General features: G+C 37.6%; 2 protein-coding genes and 1 long non-coding RNA gene across 8 annotated transcripts in view; 1 reads left to right on the forward strand and 2 right to left on the reverse strand.

Moving 5' to 3' along the window:
* Window positions 1-6,809, reverse strand: part of LOC306640026 (NXPE family member 4-like) — an 81,089-nt gene extending 74,280 nt beyond the window's left edge. For 4 of the 5 annotated variants that reach the window (XM_079103851.1, XM_079103850.1, XM_079103852.1 and 1 more), the window contains exon 1: window positions 6,645-6,808. The gene's annotated coding sequence lies outside the window, so the exon portion shown is untranslated. Of the gene's footprint in view, window positions 1-6,644 lie in introns of all 5 variants that reach the window. The other variant, XM_079103853.1, reaches the window with a different exon arrangement.
* Window positions 6,810-7,017: 208 nt separating this feature from the next.
* LOC306640025 (NXPE family member 2-like) lies at window positions 7,018-19,007 on the forward strand. 2 transcript variants are annotated; one of them, XM_079103847.1, is made up of 6 exons: window positions 7,018-7,192; window positions 7,557-7,659; window positions 13,831-14,552; window positions 15,630-15,691; window positions 17,372-17,587; window positions 17,974-19,007. In XM_079103847.1, the coding sequence occupies exons 1-6, from the start codon at window positions 7,149-7,151 to the stop codon at window positions 18,507-18,509; spliced, it is 1,683 nt and encodes a 560-aa protein (XP_078959973.1). In that variant the 5' UTR covers window positions 7,018-7,148; the 3' UTR covers window positions 18,510-19,007. The 2 variants fall into 2 exon arrangements, with proteins under 2 accessions (XP_078959973.1, XP_078959974.1); XM_079103848.1 differs by lacking the exon at window positions 7,018-7,192 and adding an exon at window positions 7,219-7,364.
* The window catches only part of LOC306640035, a 69,593-nt gene continuing 65,416 nt past the window's right edge, over window positions 18,394-22,570 (reverse strand). Inside the window, exon 6 of the long non-coding RNA XR_013757724.1 lies at window positions 18,394-21,070. This is a non-coding gene — a long non-coding RNA (uncharacterized lncRNA). The remainder of the gene's footprint in view (window positions 21,071-22,570) is intronic.

Genomic DNA, 22,570 nt, shown 5'->3' on the forward strand with positions numbered 1-22,570 from the left:
AAAAAAATATCTACACTATTGCAGTCATATAATATTCAAACCTCCCAGTCTTCAGTAGCTGATACATGAGAGGTACCTGAAAATGAGCTTCCATCTCCAACAGGTGTCTCAGGATGGGATTGGCCCAACTGAAAGATGGCAGCTTCCACTTCCAGGATAAGCCAAGATGGTTGCACCTGCTTCCAAACATGTTGGCAAATGAGGGGCTGCAGCACAGGGAATGGTCACCAAGTCCATGTGGGGTGCAGTCAGGCCATGGGTGTAGACTGTCAGGCCAGGAGGTCCTGGAGGTGGAGTGTGGTCATTCAGGCTGAGGGGTTCTGGAGGCAGGGTGCAGTAAATTGGGCTAGGTGTCCTGCAGGTCCTGGCTGTTGCCCCAAATGTCAGCAGCCTTGTGTAACCAAACCTTTGTGTTCTGTGACAGTGGACTTCCAGGCAATAGCAGGCAGCTGATGATCCACTGGTAATTTGTAGGCAGTCTGCAGGCTACTGGTGCGTGATCCGCAGGTGGACCTGGGATAGTGGGTGATGGGTAGGTGAATGGCAGGTGATGGGCAGGCAAGAGGCAGGCAAACAGGCAAATGGCAGATGATTGGTGGCAGTCAGTGAGAGATCTGCACTCAAAAAGTAGTTGATATGCTGGCAGAGTGTGGATGATCAAGGTGGACAAATGGAGTAAACAGCAGGGATCCATGAGCAGCAAAGACTGCTTCACAGAGAAACAGATTTTCCTCTGCTTGAAACCTGAATTAAGGAGTGACAAGGAACACTACCTCCCTCTAGTTCACTGTCTTGGATCTCAGGATCTCATTCTTGTAGATGTGCATGTTGATGGGATTCACTCTGATGTTTTTTATGTATGTACATAGGAAATTATGTCAGATTCATTCCACTGTCTTCTCTTTTCCTATCCCTCTCCCTTTCCTTTATTCCTCTTTGACTATTAGACAAAGAGGAGTATACGGAACTTCTGTCCATCCCCCAAAATTGTGGATTAACTTCCACATAGCAGAGAACATTCAACTTGTGGGATGGGGGGACTGGCTTATTTCACTTAGCATGATATTCTCCAGTTCAGTCCATTTACTGCAAATGCCATGATTTCATTCTCCTTTGTGGCTGAGTAATACTCCATTGTGTATATAAACCACATTTTCATTATCCACTCATCTATTGAAGAGCACCTTGGTTGATTCTTTAGTTTAGTCAATGTGAATTGATCTGCTTTAAATATTGATGTGCCTTCGTTCTGTAGTATGCTGTATGCTGATTTTTACTCCTTTGAATGTATACTGAGGATTTGTACAACCAATCAAATGGTGGTTCCATTTGAGGAATCTCCATACTGCTTTCCATAGTTGTTGCAACAATTTGCCATCCCAACAACAATGTATGAGTGTATATTTCCCCCCACATCTTTGCAACATTTATTGTTATTTGTATTCTTGATAACTGCCATTCTGCCACAGTGAGAAGAAATCTCAGTGTAGTTTTGATTTGCATTTCTTAATTGATTGAGTTGTTGAACATTTTTTCATATATTTTTGACCATTTGTATTTCTTCTTCTGTGAAGTGTCTGTTCAGTTCCTTCACCCATTTATTGATTGTCTTTTTTCTTTCTTTTTTTTTTGGTATTAAGATTTTTTTGAGTTCTTTATACATCTTGGAAAATAATGCTCTAAGGTACAGGTGGCAAAGATTTTTCTCCCATGCTGTAGGATCTCTCTTCACACTCTTGATTGTTTCCTTTGCTGTGAAGAAGCTTTTTCAGTTGATGCCATCCCATTTATTCATTCTTGATTTTACTTCTTGCATTTTAGGAGCCTTGTTAAAAGAAGTCAGTTCCTAAGCCAATACATTCAAGTATTGGGTCAAATTGTTCCATGAAATAGAAAAAGGAGGAAACTTTTCCAAACACATTCTATGTATGAAGCTAGTAGCACCCTGATACCAAAACAAGAGAAAGATACATCAAGGTAGGAAAACTTTGGCCAATATCCTTGATGAGCATAAATGCAAGAATTCTCAAGAAAATACTGCCAATCACATACAAAACACATTAAAAAATAGTGCACTGTGATCAAATGGGTTTCATTGCAAGGATGTAAGGTTGGCTCAAGGTATGAAAATCAATAAATCTGTACCATCTTCTTCTCTTTAACTTCAATAGAGGCATACAGAATACAAATATAAGAAGATTATTTTATTTTTTCTAGTCTTCCTATCTCCATATCCTAATGGGAATGATGCATTATAACTTTCCAAGTCTATCAGAATTAAATGAGAAGATGAATGAAAAACTCAAGAGCAATTCTGGCATATATCCTGAAGATTATTCATTTTTTAAAGGATTTCCAATAAATACTTTTTAAAAATCCTTCTGGTTGAGTTCTGAATAAGCTCAGAAATTAGAAAAGATTAAGCAAATGGAGAATGAATTAGGGTTCTCCAGAAAGACAGAACCAACAGGATATGAATATATACATATCCTTGATATCTAAGGGGGATTGGTTCTAGGACCCCTCTGTAAATACTAAAATTCATAGATGCTCAAATGTCTTATATAAAATAGGGCAGCCTTTGTGTATGACCTGTGACATGTTCCCGTATGCTTTAAATCATCTCTAGATCACATATGCTAACAATACAATGGAAAGGTTATATAAATAGTGTTCTATTGCATCATAAATGATGACAAGAATGATGACATGAAAAATGGGGATGGATTTAGTATGATTTTTTTCAAATATTTTGATTTGCAGTGGTTCAATCCAAGGATGTGAAACTTGAAGACAGAATGGCTGACTGTATGAAAGGGGATTTATTAGGGGACTCCACTCATGCAATGATGGAGGGCCACAACAGCCCACAATTGGATGTCTGCAGGCTGGAGAACTTGGGATACCTGTAGCATGACCTGGTACAAGTCTGAAAAGCCTCAGCACGGGAAAGCTGATGGTGAAATTCTCAGTCTGAGAATTCAGTCTCAGGCTGAAGGCCTGAGAACCGTGGGGGAAGCTGGGTGAGAGACTGGACTTCAAGGTCATGTTCAAAGGCAACAGTAGAACAGGAATGTCCCAGCTCCCAGGACACAGGGAGACAGAGAAAGAGAGGAACTTGCCTTCTCTCTCCCTTGGTCCTATATTGCTGCATCTATTTTCTACCACTGTGACACTTGACACGGTTCTGTTGAGGATCATCCTCCCTCCTGGGGGCCATGGGCGTGGCATGTCTCCATGTGTAGTTGCTTTTTAATATTAGTAATCAATATATCATTAGAAACTTATTGGAAAAACATTGGGAAGGTTTTACTGTGTTGGGACACAGAATAGTGCACAATAAAAATTTAGTAGTAACAGAGAAAATGTATGAAAATGAACAATTGTAGCTATGCTTGAGTTGAAAGGAGCCTGGATTACTGCAGTATAATAATTCTAAATATAGATGGATAACGAGGCATTCCTCTGAACTTGGATGCAGTGTTTAGCCTTTGTTGCTTTCCTGGTTTTAATAATTGACTCTAGAGATACTTTACATAATAAAATTTTAGGTTAGTCATAAATATAATTTGTGTTTTTCCTATGTTATTCTAATTCTTTGAGAATCAAAATAAGATTATAGTCCACCACTAAATGAAATAGAATTGACTAAATATTAACTATAAGTTGATTTCTTTGCCCTTTGTTAATAATAGTAAACCTTTTCACTGTTAAACACTGGAGTTCATGGTAAGGGTAATTTCTCAGAAAATCTAAGTGATGAATTTGTTCCGGAAATTGAAAGCTAACAGATCATGGTGCCCTCAATTTAGCTGGGGGACAAGATTGTTTTGATCTCAGCTATCATGCAGAAAGAATGTGTTCCTTGGGAAAGTTCATAAATTGTACTTTTGAAGTTTTTTTACTTATTATTTCCTTGTACTAACCAAATAAAAAGGACTTGTGAAAAAATAAGGAGAGATTCAGCTCAGACACTTGGTGTTCTGTCTGCTGTTTTCTCCACCGCACTGATGGCTCCCATCCACCTAGGACCCCCTACCATTGCTATGGCTGGACCCTGGCACTACATTGGCACCATGGTGACTGGAAGATGCCTACACACATTGAGAACAGATCTTCCCCCTTCCATCTGCTATCTCACACTAATCTCTGGAAAAACACCTGACAGACACATAGAAAAATAAATGGTTTACTATGTTCTTAGGTATTCCTTAATTCACTCAAGTTGACATCTAAAATTAACTATCACGAGAATGAACCCCTAAAACTTTACTATGACACGTCCCCCAAAAAATCCAAACTCAGCCTGAAGGGAGTAGAAAGTAGGAAATAATAAGGATCATAGCAGGAAGAAAGAGATACTAGAAAACAATAGAAAAGATCAAGAAAATTAAGAGTTGCTTTTTAAAAAGACAAATAAAATTGATAAACATTGATTTAGTCTAAGAAAAGACTCAAATGAAATCAGAAATGAAAAGGGATATTACAAAGATAGATAGAAATATGAAGGATTATAAGATATTATAATCAATTTATGCCAACAAGTTGGATATTCCTAAGAAGTGAATGAACTCCCTGGAAACACACAAACTACCAATACTGAAGCATGGAGAAGTAGAAAGTCTAATTAGATGATAATGAGGAGATTGAATTAGTAAACAAAAACCTCCCAAAAAGAAAACCCTGGGTCTCAAGGGCTACAACGCTAAATTCTCACTGAAGAAAACTCTTGCAAACGATTGATGAAGTGGAAATACTTCCAAGAGCATTTATACTCCTAAATAGAGACAAGGACATAGAAGAAACAAATTTAGAGGTCAATATGCCTGTTGAACACTGACACAATAGATGTCAACAAAATACTGCATACCACAGCACAGTAAAAGGATTGAGTCACCATGATCAAGTGGAATTTGTCTCAGGAATGCAAGTGTAGTTCCACATGCACAGAACAGTGAATGGAATGCACCCATGAACAGAATAAAGGATGAAAAAAACATCTGACACAGAAAAAAAAATGGATGAAATTTAACATCCTTTTATGATCAAAACTCTTTAATAGGTTGGGTTTAGAAGGAATGTACCTCAGTACAATAAAGGCCATATGTGACAAGCCAACAGCTAACATCACACTCGTCAGAGAAAAGGTGAAAGCTTCCCTTCAAAGATCAGGAACAAGAGAAGGAAGCCCACTCTTCCAATGTCATACAACATTACTGGAAGCCCTTGGCAGAGCACAATGGACAAGAAAAAGAAACAAAGGTCATCTAAATCAGAAAGGAAGAAGTGAACTGATCTCTGCCAATGATACAATCTTACGTGTAAAACCCTAAAGGCTCCATCAACACTCTTTTAGAACTAATAAACCAATTCAGAAGAGATGTAGGATATAAAATCAACATATCAAAATTAGTACAGTATCTATGCACTAACAATCAGCTGAGAAAAGAAATCGGGAAATAATCCCACTATTGTAGAATGAAAAAAGTAATTCAGAATAAATTTAACCAAGTAGGCAAAAGAGCGTACACACTTAAAACAATAAAACATTAATGAATGAAACTGGAGATATAAATCAATAGAAAGATAATCCATGTTCATGTATTGGAAGAATTAACATTGGTACGATGTCCATATTACCCATAGCAATCTACAGATTTAATGCAATTCCAACCAAAATACTACTGACATTTTTCACAGAAATAGAAAAAAAAAATCCTAAAATTTAGACAGAACCACAAAGACCCTGAGTGCAAACAGAACAAAGCTGGAAGTATCACATGACCTGACTTTTTCAAATCAATTACAAAGTACAATAGCATGGTACTTGCCTAAAAGCACAAAGACCATGGGCCAGAACAAAGAGAGCACAGAAGGAAATCACCACTTATTTATGATTAATTAATTTTTGACAAAGAGACCAAGAACACAAAATATACAAAAGACTATCTTTTCAGTACTCGGTTGTGCTGGAAATCTGGATATCACAAGCAGAAAACAAGGAAATATCACACAAAACCAAAATAGATAAACTTATGGCAAAGGAAAAAGCTACTTCTCCAAATCAAGAGTGAGAAGATTAGCCTTGAATGAGAGAAGGGTCCTTGAAAACCAGACATCTGGTAAGGAACTGATGACCAAGATATCAGAAGGAACTAGAGAAACAACTCGATTCCAAGAAATCAAATTAGAGAACGGGGGAAAGGGCCTAAAGGGAGGTTTCTTGAAGAAACAGTTTCTTGCAGTCAGTTTTTTCATCACTGTGACCAAAAGACCTAACAAGGATACCATAGAGAAGGTAAAGTTCGTTTTGGCTCATGGTTTCAGAGGTTCAGTTCATGACTGGCTGACTCCATAGCCCTGGCTCTGAGGGGAGGCAGGAGACTATGAAGATGTCATGGAGACCAGGAATCAGAGAGAGGCTTCTGCTCAACCAGGAAACAAAATATGTATCTCCCTCCTCCAATCACAACCTACCTGCCTACAGTTTACAATGAGTAGTGTCCAACCTCTAAAGTAAACCATTTCTCTCTGAACATTCTTGCCTTGTCTCACATGGGTTTTGGGAGACACCGCTCTATCTTAAACCTAACAAGTGTCATAAAACTTATGTCCCGGAGTTTGACCTTTGGATTCTCTCTTACCTTAGGCAAGTTGTAGTGGGCTTTAGATCTGTTGATTGACTCCCCTTATGTCTGAGATTTAATTTAAATTGTATTGCTGTAGTGCTTGATATAAGCCGTGATATAGAGCAAGGGAAGGAGTGTATAAGGAAAGCAGTCGAATATCGCGAAGAACCAGCCAGATCAATTCTTAGGTGCCCCAGGAACAGGATGGGGCTTGTGCTTTTCTTCTTTCCAGTTTTCCAGGTACTTCTGTCATCCTGGAGGATAATGACTGAACCCCAGATGACAGCCAAACAAGGCACAAGCCAGGGAGTGTGCACTGTGGGAAACACTTGAAGCCTCCTCCAAGGGTGACCGAGCCTGCCTGCCTGCCCTGCCTGAGATGTTCTTCTCTAAAAGCAACATCCGAGCTTCCTCTTCCAAGCTTCAAAGGAATCAATGAAAGCTTACAGGGAAATTCCAACCCTGAAATAAAGCAAAGACCTCTGAGCCAACTAGAGTCTCTGGACAGCTGAAATTGCAATGGGAGAATATGAGAACATGCTGAAGCAGATGTTCCTCAATAGGTGCGTACCTTTGGAACTTCCTGGTATAGGCTCTAATGGCAGGGGAAAGGGGCAGGAAGAAAAAGTATCTCTCTGAGTGAATGACTGCTGACACCTTGCTGTCCATGATAAGTCCTTGAAGACAGAAGAGCCGGGACCTGATGTGCTTCATGCCTGGATAGTTAACCTGAGAGTAAGAAGCAAGGAGTCCTTCACTCGTTCAATTCCCTGCCTCAAGGAAGAATTTGTTTTTGTTTTCTAGACATAAAAGAATTTTCTGAAAACACAGGACAACATTTACCCTGTACTGGAAATTACTGAGGAGGAACCATATTGTACAGAATACATCATGTTGGTTGTACCGAATGTGACTATTATCTTCCAGGATACTGATGTTTCCAAATGCCGTCGCTCAGAAATGCATGCTGATGCTGGTATTTATCGTAGCTGTTGGGGTCATTTACTTCACTTCAAAAGGCCTGCACAAGGTAGGAATGGTTCAGAATTAGCAGCGGGTAACTTCGTTTGAAATGTTCCCCAATTATCAGTGCAAGACATGAAAGTTAAAAAGATGTCTTCTGAGCAGGGAGAATGTGGGAGGGCAGGGTTCTCTGGAGTCCTCTGACAGTATGTGCACTATATTGGTGTTTTGGTGACAGGTGAATCTCTCGGATTACAGGCACTGGCAAAGCATTCTGCCTCAGGGTTCTCTCCTCCTTGGCACTTGGCTATTCTAATATCAATTTAATCTCTATTTCCCGGTCCTTTGTCTCATCACAGGGTTTTAAAAATTTAGTTTTAATTTTTTGAGTACGCCAGTTAATGGTTCTCAGTTTCTTCTTCTTGCAATTTTTAAAATTATTTTCGATTCCTTGTACACAAATGGGGTACAACTTTCATTTCTCTTATTGTACATGAAGTGGATTCACACTGTTTGTGTAATCATATCTGTACATATGATAATGATGTTTGTCTCATTCCATTATCTTTCCTTCCACTGCCCCCTCCCCACCCTCTCATTCTCCCCTCTATACAATCCATCCTTCCTCCATCCTTCCCCTTACCACCTCCAACCTTGTTATGTTTCATCATCCACTTATCAGAGAAAACATTGGGCCTTTGTCTTTTGGGGATTGGCTTATTTCAGTTAACATGATTATTCTCCCACTCCATCCATTTACCCTGCAGATGCCTTTTATGGCTGAATAATATTCCATTGTATATATATACCACAGTTTCTTTATCCATTCATCTATTTATGGGCATCTAGGTTCGTTCCACAATCTAGTTATTGTGTATGAGCAGCTATAAAACATGATGTGGCTGTGGCACTGTAGTATGCTGATTTTTAAGTACTTTTGGCTGTATACCACAGGAATGGGATGGCTGGGTCAAAATGTGGTTCCATCTCCAGTTTTTCTAAGGAATCTACATAATGCTTTTCTAGAGTGGCAGCACCAATTTGCAACCCCCACCAGCAATGTATGAGCTGTACTTTTTCCCCACATCCTCACCAACACCTATTGTTGCTTGTGTTCTTGATAATCCTCATTCTAATTGGGGTGAGATGGAATCTTAGGGTAGTTTTGGTTTGCATTTCTCTTATTACTAGAGATGTTGATCATTTTTTCATGTATCTGTTGATTGTTTGTAGATCTTCTTCTGTGAAGTGTCTGCTTATTTCCTTAGCCCCATTTGTTGATTGAATTATTTGTATTCTTGGTGTAGAGTTTTTTGAGTTCTTTATAAATTCTGAAGATTAGTGCTCTATCTGAAGTGTGTGTGGAAAAGGTTTCCTCTCATCTGTAGGCGCTCTCTTCACATTGTTAATTGTTCCCATTACTGAGAAAAAGCTTGTTAGTTTGATTCTGTCCCATTTATTGATTCCTGCTTTTTATTTTTTGTGCTTTGGGAGTCTTGTTAAGGAAGTCCTGTTCTAAGCTGACATGATGAAGATTTGGGCCTACTTGTTTTCTATTGGTGCACGGTCTCTGGTACTAATTCCTAGGTCCTTGATCCATTTTGAGTTGAGTTTTGTTACAGGGTGAGAGGTAGGGTTTTAATTTAATTTTGCTGTATATGGATATACAGTTGTCCTAGCACCATTTGTTGAAGAGGCTATCTTTTCTCCATGTATGTTTTTGGTACCTTTGTCTGCTATGAGATAACTATATTTATGTGGGTTGTCTCTGTGGCATCTTTTCTGTACCATTTGTCTACCTGACTATTTTGGTGCTGTTTGTGTTACTATGCTCTGTCGTACAATTGAAGGTCTGGTATTGTGATACCTCCTGCTTCACCTCTTACTGCTAAGGATTCATTTAGCTATTCTGGGTCTCTTATTCTTCCAAATGAATTTCAATGATTGCTTTCTCTATTTCTATGAGGTACATCATTGGGATTTTAATGGAATTGCACTGAATTTGTATAGTGCCTTTGGTAGTGTTGTTTTGTCAATTTTTTGGATTGTTTCTTTTGTTTCAATTTCATTGATTTCAGTTCTAATTTTAATTATTTCCTGTCTTCTACTGCTTTTAGTGTTGTTCTGTTCTTTTACTAGGACTTTGATCTGTAATGTTAGGTCATTTCTTTTTGACTTTTCTTTGGTTTATTCAATGTGCTCCATGCAATGAATTTTCCTCTTGATACTTATTGCTTCATAGTGTTTTGATATGTTGTATCCTTGTTCTTGTTTACCTCTAGGATTTTTAAATCTCCTCCCTGATGTCTTCTGCTATCCATGCATCATCCTATAGCCTATTATGTAGTCTCCAAGTGTTGTAGTTTCTGTTTTTTATTTTATCATAGATTTCTACTTCATTCCATTATGATCTGATAGATACAAGGTAGTATCTCTGTTTTTTTTGTTGTTTTTGCTAGGAGTAGCCTTGTGGCATAACATATTTTCCATTTTACATGTGCTGCTGAGAAGAAAGTATATTCACTCATTGATTGATGGAATATTCTATATATGTCTGTTAAGTCTGATTAAGTTACTGATTGTGTATTGAGTTCTGTGGTTTCCTTGTTCAGTTTTTGTTTGGAAGATCTTTTCAGTGGTTAGAAAGGTGTGTTAAAGTCACCTAGTATTATTATGTTGTGGTCTAACTGGTTCCTGGAATTGAGAAAGATTTGTTTGATGTACATGGATGCACCATTGTTTGGGGCATAAATATTTATTATCATTATGTTTTCCTGATTTATGCTTCTGTTAAGCAGTATGAAATGTCCCTCTTTAGTCCTTCTGACTAACTTTGGCTTGAAGTCTGCTTTATTTGATAGGAGGATGGAAACTCTCACTTACTTACTGAGTCTGCGTGTGAGGTATATATTTTTTCATACTTTCACCTTAAACTCTGTGTGTCATTTTCTATAAGATGAGTCTCTTGAAGGCAGCATATTGTTGGGTCTTTTTTTTTTTTAAATCCAATCTGCCAGTCTATGTCTTTTGATTGATGAGTTTAGACCATTAACATTCAGGGTTATTATTGAGATATGATTTGCATTTCTAGTCATTTGGGTTTATTTTAGGTTTTTAACTTGACTTTGGTTTCTCCTTTCTTTGGCTTTTCCTTAGGGTAGTTCCTCCCTTTGTTGTTTTCATTTCTTCCTCATGGAATATTTTGCTGAGAATGTTCTGTAGCGCAGGCTTTCTATTGTAAATTCTTTTAACTTTTGTTTTTTTCGTGGGAGGATTCTGTTTTCATCATCAGATCTGAAGGTATGTTTTGCTGGGTCTTAGACTCTTGGTTGGCAAACCATTTTCTTTCAGAGCTTAAAATATGTTGTTTTAGGCTGTTTAAGCTTTTAGGATCTGGGCTTAGAAATCTGCTGATATCCATATTGGTTTCCCCCTATATGTAATCTGATACTTTTCTCTTCAGCCTTTAAAATTCTCTTTATTTTGTATGTTAGGTATTTTCCTTATAATGTTGCCTTGATGTGGATCTGTTGTAATTTTGTACATTTGGTGTTCTGTAAGCCTCTTATATTGATTTTCCATTTCATTCTTCAGGTTTGGGAACATTTGCTGATATTATTTCATTGAATAGATTGTTCATTCCTTTGGTTTGTATCTCTGTGCCTCCTCAATCCCAATAATTCTTAAATTTGGTCTCTTTTCATGATATCCCATACTTCTTGGAGATTATGTTCATGATTTCTTACATCTTTTCTGTTTGGTCAACTTTGTTTTCAAGATTAAATATTTTGTCTTCATTGTCCAGGTTCTGTCTTCCAAGTGATCTCTTCTGTTGGTGATGCTTTCTGTTGAGTTTTTAATTTGGTTTTATTTCTTTCATTTCAATGATTTCTGTTATTTTTTTTTCAGAATCTCTATCTCTTTGTTGAAATGATGTTTTGCTTCCTGCATTTGTTCTTTTAACTGTTTATTGAAGTGATCATTCATTGCCTGCATTTACTCTCTTATCCTTTGCTTTGCAGATCATTTTACTTATGTACATTCTGAACTCTTTTTCTGACATTTCTTCTACAATAGTGTCATTGGATACTATTAGTATATCACCTAGGTTTGTTTGGGACACTTTCTTCCCTTGTTTTTTCGTGTTGTTCATCTTCCTTCCCCTTTAGCAATGCAGATCAGAGGTATTGTGTTTTCCCCCCGTAGGCTTTACAGTGTCCCTTCAGGTTTCCAATATCTCATGTTAAAGGGAAAGATCAATATTAGTGGCACACAATACAAACAATATGCAGCCTTAACCCAAATAACCTATTAAAATATTAGCAGTTTTGTCTTAATAAACAGATGATTTTGATTATTATCTACAGTATAAATAACAGGTTTGCTATAAGGTCCACCATTTATAATGGTGGACAAAGAGGATGGGGAGGGGTATAGGATGTAATGTTAATGAGAAAAGAAGTGAGTATAGAGAGGTATTAGATCATAGGAAGAATGAAAGAAAAATCAAAAGAAATTGATGGTTAGCATGAGAAAAGGGACAAAGAGACTCCAAGGAAACTGGTAGATAAGAGAAAAATAGAGATAATGAGAAAATTTTTAAAAATGACAAGGAGGAATACTACTACTAATAAAAAAATTCTACAATAAAACTATAATATAGTATTCAAACCTCCCAGTCTTCAATAGCCTGATGCATGAGAGGTACTTGATAATATGGTGTCCCAGGATGGTGGCTTCCCCAACTAAAGATGGCACTGTCTGGGTTGGGAATATTCCATGATAGTGGGCAGAGGTGACCCCACATGTTGGTTGATGGGTAGTCACAGAGCCCTGGTAGAGATTCTCCAGGGAATAGGGCTGGAGATCTGGGCAGGCAGTGCCTGGGTCTGGGCTGTGCACAGCACTGGATATGTATGCAAGTGCGGGTGGTGGTTTTCTGCAGTTTTTCTTAACTCGTCTTGCTGCCCATCTCTCCTCCTTCCCATCATTTAGTACACCTTCTTTACTGAATACTAGAATCAGCTCCACACAAACCACTTTGTAGTCTTCTCATTCGACCTGACTTCTTTTGTCAGTACTTTTCACTTTCTACTATACTATATAATTTACTGATTTATGATGTTCATTGATTATTATCTATCTTGGCCTTCAGGAAGGCAAACATTTTGACATTATTTATTCATTGGTATATCCAGTGCCAAGAACAGTACCTGGCACACTGTAGATGCTTCATGAGTAATTGATAAATAATTGAGTAAAGGAAGACTGTTTGGTGGCCTGATGTGAGAAGTAATGATGACTTGAAATAAGGTCCTAATAATGAAGAGGGAGAAATGTCAGTAAATTAAGATAGAATGGACAGCAAGAGTGACTGACTATGAGAGGTGAGGAGTTGGGGCTAAACAGGCATTCCATTCCAGGCTTGTACAACTGCTTGGCTGGTGATACCATTTATTGAACTTCTCCTATGATTGTAGGAGAAATATATTGGGAGGAGAAACGATAGAGTTGGATATGAATAGTCTAGGTCTGAGTCCATCAAAGTGACCTAAGTAGAGATGTTGCTTGGATATATTATAGAATCAACAGAGCTAAGACTCAAAAAGACCTGGCTTAGAAAAAATTAGATTTAGAAATTATTAGAACATAAATAGCAGTTGAAGTCATTGGAGTCCAAGCATTTCCTTGGGTGAGATGGAGAGTGAGAAGAAAAAGTTTGTTAGTGACATAATTCTGAGGGACAATCCAAGCAGCAGGCTGAGAAGTGAGTAGGGGAGACAGAGATGGAAGAGAATCCTTGATACTTCATTGGTAGGACAAACCAAAAATGCAGTAGGCAGTGAAAGGAGAATAAAGGGTTCAATGTTTTCTTTCTTTAATATGGGAGATATTTGAATAGATAATATGGTTATATGATTTTTATTAAGAAAGATAAATGAGAGAATGGCAAAGGGGAAAACTTTAAAATCAAATAATGCAATCCATATATTTATTTTATCAGTTACTTTTTAAACCAATACCCCCCGCCAAGGGAACCATCTCTTGGCAGGAGAGGAAGTCACACTACCTGGAAATCAATTCCTATAATTTCATAACTGAAAACTAGTAAGAGTTGATTTCTGATGAGTAACTTAATCATGCTGAGAAATATAAAATGAACCATAGTAATTTATATTGAAAAGCAAACCCTATTATCTACTGGTAGTAAATATATCCTTTCCCTTCAATTCTTCAGTTCTTGTTCAGCTGGAGATACCCTTTTGCCCGGAAACAAGGGGAAATCTCTCACTCCGAAGCCCCTCTGAATCCAGCAACTTCCCTAACCGAGACTGAGCTGAGAACAAAGGAGATCCTGGAGAAACTCGACCAGCTGATCCCGCCCAGACCCTTCACCCACGTGAACACCACCACCAGCGCCACTCACAGCACAGTCTCCATCCTCAACCCCAGACGCACATACTGCCGGGGGGACCAGATAGATATCCTACTGGAGGCCAGGGACCACCTGGGACACAGGAAGAAATATGGAGGGGACTTCCTGAGGGCCAGGATGTCCTCCCCAGCCCTGAAGGCAGGCGCCTCAGGAAAGGTGACAGACTTCAACAATGGCACCTACCTTGTCAGCTTCACTTTGTTCTGGCAGGGCCATGTCTCCCTGTCTCTCCTGCTCATCCACCCCAGTGAAGGGGTGTCGGCTCTCTGGAGGGCAAGGAACCAAGGCTATGACAGGGTGATCTTCACAGGCCAGTTTGTTAATGGCACCACCCAGGTCCTCTCTGAATGTGGTCTGGTCCTAAACACAAGGGCTGAATTGTGTCAGTACCTGGATGCTCGCGACGAAGAGGCCTTCTACTGCGTGAGGCCTCAGCATGTTCCCTGTGAGGCCCTGACCCACATGAATTCCAAGGTCAGAGGCATTTCCTATCTTAGCAATGAAGAATGGAAACTTTTCCACAGGTAAATAGGTCTTCAAACACAATATGGGATAAGAAAGGTAGACTTCGGATGAGACCAACCTTTGTCCAATAGCTTTGTCAGATCAAGCTCCTTTATCATGTCAATTGATACTAACTGAATTATAATCAGGTCCATCCTTCAGAGTCAGCTCCTCTGGTAGTATGTTCAAAAGGCCTTTTCAGGTCACCTCTAGAACCCTTTGCTGAAAGGAGTAAAGCCATCAAGGTACTTTTTACAGTCTTACTATTTTACATTGTTTATAATACTTTCAGATCCGTCTTTTTTTATGTCAATGTTTTCTAAAATGTGTTTCATGGAATACAAATCCTACTCAGTATTAATATATACTCTATCCCCCAAAATTGAATATCATCATTATATCAGTTAATCTTTTAATCCAATGAGGTATACACTCATAGGAGGTGGCATGCTGGTGGTTTCTTACCTTGAGGTTTGATGATGAAGATTTCACATAGGAGAATAATTCAGGTAGCTGAGAGGTTGGGCCAGAACAAAGGAGCTAAATGATAATATGATAATTTAGGACAGGATTTCAACGTTATGTCCCTGGAACTGTAGCTTCAGCTTCAAGGCCTTGTTAGAAATCTAAATTCTTGATATCCTCAGAAGTATTGAACTGGAATTTCTGTGGGTGAGTTTCAGTAATCTAGTTTGTGGTAAGTGCTCCAGGTAATTCTGATGTGTGTTTAAGTTTGAGAAACCCTGGCCTAGTGAAAGGTTGATAAAGGCCTGAATTACTACAGGTGGCAAAGGTGAAGAAGATTGCTTGTGGTAGAGAACCACCCCAAAGTTAAAGGATGGGCAGGTAATAGGTAGTTGGATTTACTGCATTTGGAGGACAAGTGACATTCCATGGATTTCTAGATCCCCTGCAAGGTTTTCAAGTTTCCCAAATTTCTGACCCATTTACTTCACCCAGAATATCTTAAATATCAAAATAATGGAAAAAGCAAAGCATTTTCAGAGAGATAAGAGTGGGTCAATTCATCCAAACCAGTGACTCTTTCTACCTTTAATATTCAGACAGATGTTAACTTATTTTATCATTTCTTGGAGGTCCAAAATAGGAGTTGAAATGATGAAGAACTTCACCTCCATCAAGGTCTTGCCATGTAACAGTAAGTTGGTGTACTTTTGACTCTGGATTCACAATGTACTCCTATAAAGAACTTTCTTTGTTTGACATATTTATTCTACATTAACCATTTTGATATTTTATATCCTGGATCAAATGATATCAATCATCTTTTTTTTAAAGAAAGGATTTTCTTCCTAGAAATTATTTTCATATCAATTTAAACAAATTTTCATCCTGAGTCAGATGTAAAAGTCTGGGGAAACCATCAATTTCAATTCACCTGTCTCAAAATATACAGACTATTTGTATTTAAACGTGAGACATATACCCCCATACCAGTAACTGCGTGCTAGCACTATATGAAAACGTCTCTGATGAGCTGCACACATTCAGAATCAGGAAATATCTCTAGTGGATTATAATTTAATTTTCAGCCAGACCTTCTCACTTTGCATTCTATAAACTAACAATTTTTGTGTTTGTTTTGTTTTTCATTTTTATCACATGAACTTTCACAGTCATCACAAAGTCATCTCATTCATAAAATGATGTTTTTGTTACACTGGAAGTAAAGTGAATTTTAACAAAGGAAATGATTTCCATTATAACAATTAACAGTTACACATTTACCCATTACCCTTTATTGTGCATTCAGCAAATGTTTACCAGGGACCTAGTGTTTGCAAAGAACTCTGCCAAACACCTTGGACCTAGACCTAACATCCACAGTCTGTGAAAAAGATCCCTGCCCTGCCCAGGCAAGTGTCATTCATGCCCAACTTTTATACCAAGGAAAGTTCTTAGACTCTTGAACCAACTCAAGTTCTCATTACACCTGTTTTTGGCTTCCATCTTGCCTGGAAAATAATTTCTACTAAAGTCAGACAGTTTCTTAAAAGATAGTATCAGACTGTTACTGTTTGGAGCCACCAACAAATCTGATGTAATTCAGCATGGATACATGTAAATTCCTAAACTTATACCTCAAACCCCAACAATGAAAGTAGATGACAAAGATGTGCTTTTAGGTAGCAAATATAGAAGGGGTCTTAGACTCTTACTGGAGTGAAGGTGTCATATGAGCTGCTGAATACAGTTTGGGCTATTTTAACAGTGGAGTATTCAGAACAAGGAGGTCATGATCCTGCCTTTTTGAACATTTTCTGTTCTAGTGAGAACATACTGAGAATATTATGTTCAGTTTGAGATATAATTAGATAATGAAGGTTTTATAGGTTAACCAGAGAACATGATGCTGGTATACACAAAATAAACAATGTGACTCTCATTTTGTAAATGTGTTCGAGGTTCTTTCAAGGGTAAGTGGCTTGAGGAGAAGGAGTTGTATCAGCAAGGCCAGGGTCACGGGTGAAATGTTCAGCTGGACCACTAAGCCCTGCTGTTTTACTACCACACATTTCCCCCTGACTTTGGTCAACCATCTCATCTGAGTGGTCTTGGGGAAAAGTGGGGCACAAGGAGATATTGTTAATGCCCAAGAGAAAACTGACCTCACACCAAGAAAAACTATGCAGTGAGAGCTTTTAATTTATCCCTTTAACATGATTTCATTGATTAATTATTTGTGGGAAAAAGGAGGGCAGAAATAGTAACCAGGAGGGTAAAAGGAGAAGAGGAAACAAGGGCAAAAAGGAGCAAAGTGTTTCCCGAATAATTTGTGTTGATGAAAGTCACTTACTCTGGGAATTTTTATTGCCAGAGAGTGAGAACATAAAAATGAAATGTCAGACTGGAATGAAGACTCCCTTCCCCAGTGGTTACACGTTCAAGAGAAGCTGGATTTCAGCATTTTGCAAGCAGATCAAGTTCAATACAATGCAAGAGATAAATTACTGCTTGAAAAGGAAACTTATTTACCTCATGGGAGATTCAACACTGCGCCAGTGGATTAACTATTTTCTAACAGTTGTGAAAAGTATGTATTTCATTTTTATTTTTAGTTGACTTTTGAGAATATTTTTAAAATAATAATTAGAATTCTATGCTTTCCTTTTCTATCTAGTCTTTGTTGTGCTATTATTTTAAATTTGCCAAACTTTTGGCTTTGAGCTTTTCATAAAAAGTTAAATCGTTTGTTTTTTTTAATTGCTGATGGTAACACTATTTTTCCTCTTCATGTATGCTGATAAAAAGTTCAAAATTTTGTTAAAACTGTAATGCATCTGGTAAACTTCTCTACCTTGCCTAAGAAACAATTCTCTAGTTAGAAACGATCTTGGTTAAATTTTACAGATGTTGTATGCATTTTTAAATTGTACATTTTCCTTTTGTTAAAAGATTCTTTCATTTGTTTTCCATCAGCCTTAAAAAATTTTGATCATCATGGAACTGGGTTATTTAAAACACATGTTCTTCTGGATGTTGAAAGACATATTTTGATTCAGTGGAAAAAACATAGTCATCCATTTATAACTGAAAAGCTGTACTCTGTGAAAAGTGAAAACTACATCCCCCGGGAAATCGACCAGGTAGCAGGAGACAATAACATGGTAATTGTCATCACCCTTGGCCAACACTTCAGACCCTTTCCCATAAACATTTTTATCCGTAGGGCCATCAATATTCAAAAAGCCATTAAACGTCTATTTCTGAGAAGCCCAGAGACCAAGGTGATACTTAAAACTGAAAACACCAGGGAGATACATGAAAATACAGAGATGTTTAGTGACTTTCATGGCTATGTTCAGAATCTTATCATGAAAGATATTTTTGTGGACCTCAATGTGGGTATTATTGATGCCTGGGACATGGCGATCGCGTATTCCACTGATGAGATCCATCCACCTGATTATGTTATTGAAAATCAGATTGTCATGTTCTTAAACTACATTTGCTAGAGGACAAATCCAGAAAATCAACACTAGGCATTCTCTAGTGATGATCTCATACATACTGCAAGGATAGTTTAGCACAATTAAAGGCATGGAAAAACCAAATTTAAGACATTAAATTGTAGGTAAGTACGCATAATATTAAAATTACCCCTTAAACCATTTTTAAGTATATGGTTCAGTGACATTAAGTACACTCACAATTTTGTGCAATCATCATCTTGACCCATCTCCAGAGCATTTTCATTATTCCAAACTGAAACTCTGTACCTATACAACAAGGACACCCTGCTCTGCCCCACACCCAGCCCCTGGAAGCTGCCGTCACACTTTCTGCCTCTTTAAATTTGACTACTCTAGATGTTTCATACAGATGAAATCATGAAGTGTTTGTCATTTTGTGTCTGGCTTATTTCTCTTAGCACACTATCTTTATGGTTTATACTTATTATAGCATGTATCAGAATTTCCGTCTTTTTAAAGAATGAATGTTATTCCCTCCTATGAATGTGCCACATTTTGTTTATCCATTCATTTGTTGATGGACATTCATTTTTTTTAAACCAGTTGGGCATTGTGAATAATACTGCTGTGAAAAGGAAAATAAATTTAAAGGCATGGAGACCCAGTTCTGAGCCTGATGTATAAATAGCAAATCATCATTGTCCATAACTTAACTTTAAGAAATGTGCAGCCCAGAAGTGCACAGTCTGAATGAATCAAATTTAGAAAAAAAAAAAAAAGTGATCCATGGAGAAAGCTTAATGGGTCCAAAATAGTGTCTTCTTGCTTAGAAAAATTAATTGAAATTATGTAGCCAGTTGTTCTCTAGATTTCATTAGGACTCATGGATCACAATCCCAAACCCACAAATTCATTGAAAGAAACCAACTTAGTATTATGTAAGTGTATAGACCTGGAAAACCCTGGTACTTGCTGACCCTAATAGTATGATATAGGATCCCCTCCAGAGTATCTCATATGATTTCATAAACTTTATCTGTAAATATTTCTCTTATCATAATGTATTTACCCTTTCCATTCATATGCTCTAGTTCTAAAAATTTGGAATATTATTACCAAGGATGATTTCCCTGTTTGGACTGTGTTTGTAAGTGGGAGGAAGTGACACTAATGCTATAACATCAGTGCAAAGCCCAGGTCATATGCTTAAGACTAGGCTCCCCTAAATAAGAGCACTCACATTACAAATGTATTCCCTCTCAGCAAAGGAAACAATTAATTATGTGAAAAGAGAGCCTACAGAGTGGGGGAAGATCTCTTCCACACACCTCAGACAGAGCACTTATCTCCAGAATTTATAGAGAACTCAAAAAACTCTACACCAAAAATATAAAGAACTCAATCAATAAATGGGCTAAGAAACTGGGCAGACACTGCACAGAAGATATACAGGTGATCAACAAATATATGAAAAAGTGTTCAACATCTCTAGTAATTAGAGAAATGCAAATTAAAACCACCCAAAGATTTCATCTAACTCCAATTAGAATGGCTATTATCAAGAACATAAGCAATAATAGGTGCTGGCGTGGATGTGGGGGAAAAGGCACACTCACATATTGCTGGTGGGATTACAAATGGCACAGCCACTCTGGAAAGCAGTGTGGAGATTCCTCAGAAATCTTGGAATGGACCCACCATTTGACCCAACTATCCCACTCTTTGGTTTATACCCAAAGGACTTAAAATCAGCATACTACAGTAATGTAGTCACAGCAATGTTTATAGCAGCTCAAATCACAATAGCTAGATTGTGGAACCAACCTAGATGCCCTTCAACTGATGAATGGATAAAGAAACTGTGATATATATGCACAGTGGAATATTATTCAGTCATAAAGAAGAATAAAATCATGGCTTTTGCAGGTAAATGGATGGAATTGGAGAATATCATGCTAAGTGAAATAAGCCAATTCCAAAAAACCAAAGGCCGAATGATTTCTGATAAGTGAATGATGACACATAATGAGGGTGGAGGGTGAGGAAGTAAAAGAAGAATGAAGGAACTTTGGATTGTGTAGAGGGAAATGAGAGGAGGAGGGGGCGGGGATAGGAAAGATAGTGGAATGAGACAGACATCATTACCCTATGTACACGTATGACTACACAAATGGTGTGAATCTACATCATATACAACCAGAGAAATGAAAAGTTTTACCCCACTTGTGTACAATGAATTAAAATGCAGTCTGTAAAAATAAAAAAAAATAAAATAAAATAAATGTATTCCCTGTATTGAGCTGCCCATTAGCTCTAATTCTTCCTACAGGAAATGTTAAAATGAATTTAATTAGTCTTCCAACCATTGCATTGTTAGTTGCTTATGTGAATTATATTTTCAAGGTTTCCTCAAATTCCTTCAACCTAGTTTTTCTATGACACAGTTTTTAGTTTTTTTACCATTACTCTTCAGGTGCACTGAAGTTTGCCTATATTACTCTATATGCCTTCCACCCCATTTCTTACCTTAACAAATTGAATGCTATAATTTAAATCAGCCCAGAATAATGAGGGTCTGTTACTTCTCTTCTTCTAGAATTGCCCTGTACAGTGTAATAGGCATTAGTCAAATGTGGTTGTTTGAATTTAAATTTAATTAAATTAAAAGTCATTTTTTCAGTTTCACTAGTCTTATTTCAGAAGTTCACATTGTTCAAAACTAAGTGTTCTCTGTTAATAGAGGAGCATATGCGTTGGCACTCAGGTGTAGGTCTTGCTGCACACGGTTTCTGCTTTAGGATGAGTAATCTCAGTGTTCCTCTCCAGGCTGCACCATGGATCACAAAGTAACTTAGGTGGAAATATTTGTTCTGCATGAATTTTCAATGACAACCAAATGCAAAAATCACCAAATATTTCAACCTATCATGGGCTGGCTGCACAGATGCCAAAAACTTATTCATATTCTGAACATCAATCTTGTTGTGCCTACTCAAAAACAAAACATGTTCTGGTACACACCTTTCATTCCCTTTTTATACTATTGACATTATATTTGCATAATGGTGTCATTTGATATGCCAATTTTGCTAGAGTTCTTTAGGATTTAACATTAATTAACCACATTTGTCCTGAGCTTCTGGTTGACTAGAAACCTCTTGTCAGTGGTTTGAATTGTACCTTTTGTCAGTATGACAAGTGCAACATCAAATGATACTTGGGTAATTCTAGGCTTTTAAATTTTACTTTATTGATAAAATTCAAGTTTTATATTGGAAGATAACATCTTGCGCTTGCTCTGGAGAAAAAACAGATTTCTTTGGCAGAGAGGTGATTGCAACTGACAATTATATAAAAACCTTGATGGCTTTAGTCCTCTGTGGGTGACAGGACTTTTATATGGGTGCTAGAAATTCATCTCAAACTACCAAGAGGGATGGAAAGCAGTGTGTTAACTCATACTCAAAAGTACAGAGACAGTGAAGCACACTTGGAGGATGCTGCATCCAGATGTCTAAAGGACATTGTCAAACTTCTTTGACAACCCTGACCACTTCCTACCTCTGCAGTGCTCTGCTGGTTTCCCATTCAAATAGGTCCATTACATGTAGCAGCTAAAAAGTCCTGTGAATCTTGTGATTTGTGATTCCAGAGCAATAGAACCTCTCTTAGTATGTGCATATAGATTAGAATCACAGAGAAGATTCTGATTTTCCCAGGTTGGGTCACATGTCTGTGTTGGAACCAAGAATGTTGGTCAGTGGGATAGATTATTTTGATTATCAAGCATAGACCATATGCTTACCCTGTGGCTAGATTTTATTGCTAAAAGTAAGGTAAGAATGTAGATGCAAAATATTTTTCTTCTGCCAAAGAAATTATTTGATGAAGTTTCACAACAATAATACCCAAGGGAACAAATAGATAAGTGATACGATAAAATTTAATCATCAGAGATGTGTGGTTGTATTTCTCTTTTATATCTTCTTTTTTACTTAATTGCACAAAACCTCCACATTTACAGATAATTTGGAAAGAAGCTCTTCACTTTATGTTTCCAAGTTATTTAGAGTTGGAGTATTTATGTCACTAATGTTTCCAAC

This window comes from Sciurus vulgaris (genome assembly GCF_902686455.1).
Source record: "Sciurus vulgaris genome assembly, chromosome: 11".
Classification (NCBI taxonomy): domain Eukaryota; kingdom Metazoa; phylum Chordata; class Mammalia; order Rodentia; family Sciuridae; genus Sciurus; species Sciurus vulgaris.

Coding starts and splice junctions, on each gene's coding strand:
- LOC306640025 (XM_079103847.1), top strand. CDS start 7,149: ATGGGAGAATATGAGAACATGCTGAAGCAGATGTTCCTCAATAG. Junction 7,660..13,830: donor CTTCAAAAGGCCTGCACAAG/GTAGGAATGGTT, acceptor TCAATTCTTCAG/TTCTTGTTCAGCTGGAGATA. Junction 17,588..17,973: donor TTTTCTAACAGTTGTGAAAA/GTATGTATTTCA, acceptor GTTTTCCATCAG/CCTTAAAAAATTTTGATCAT.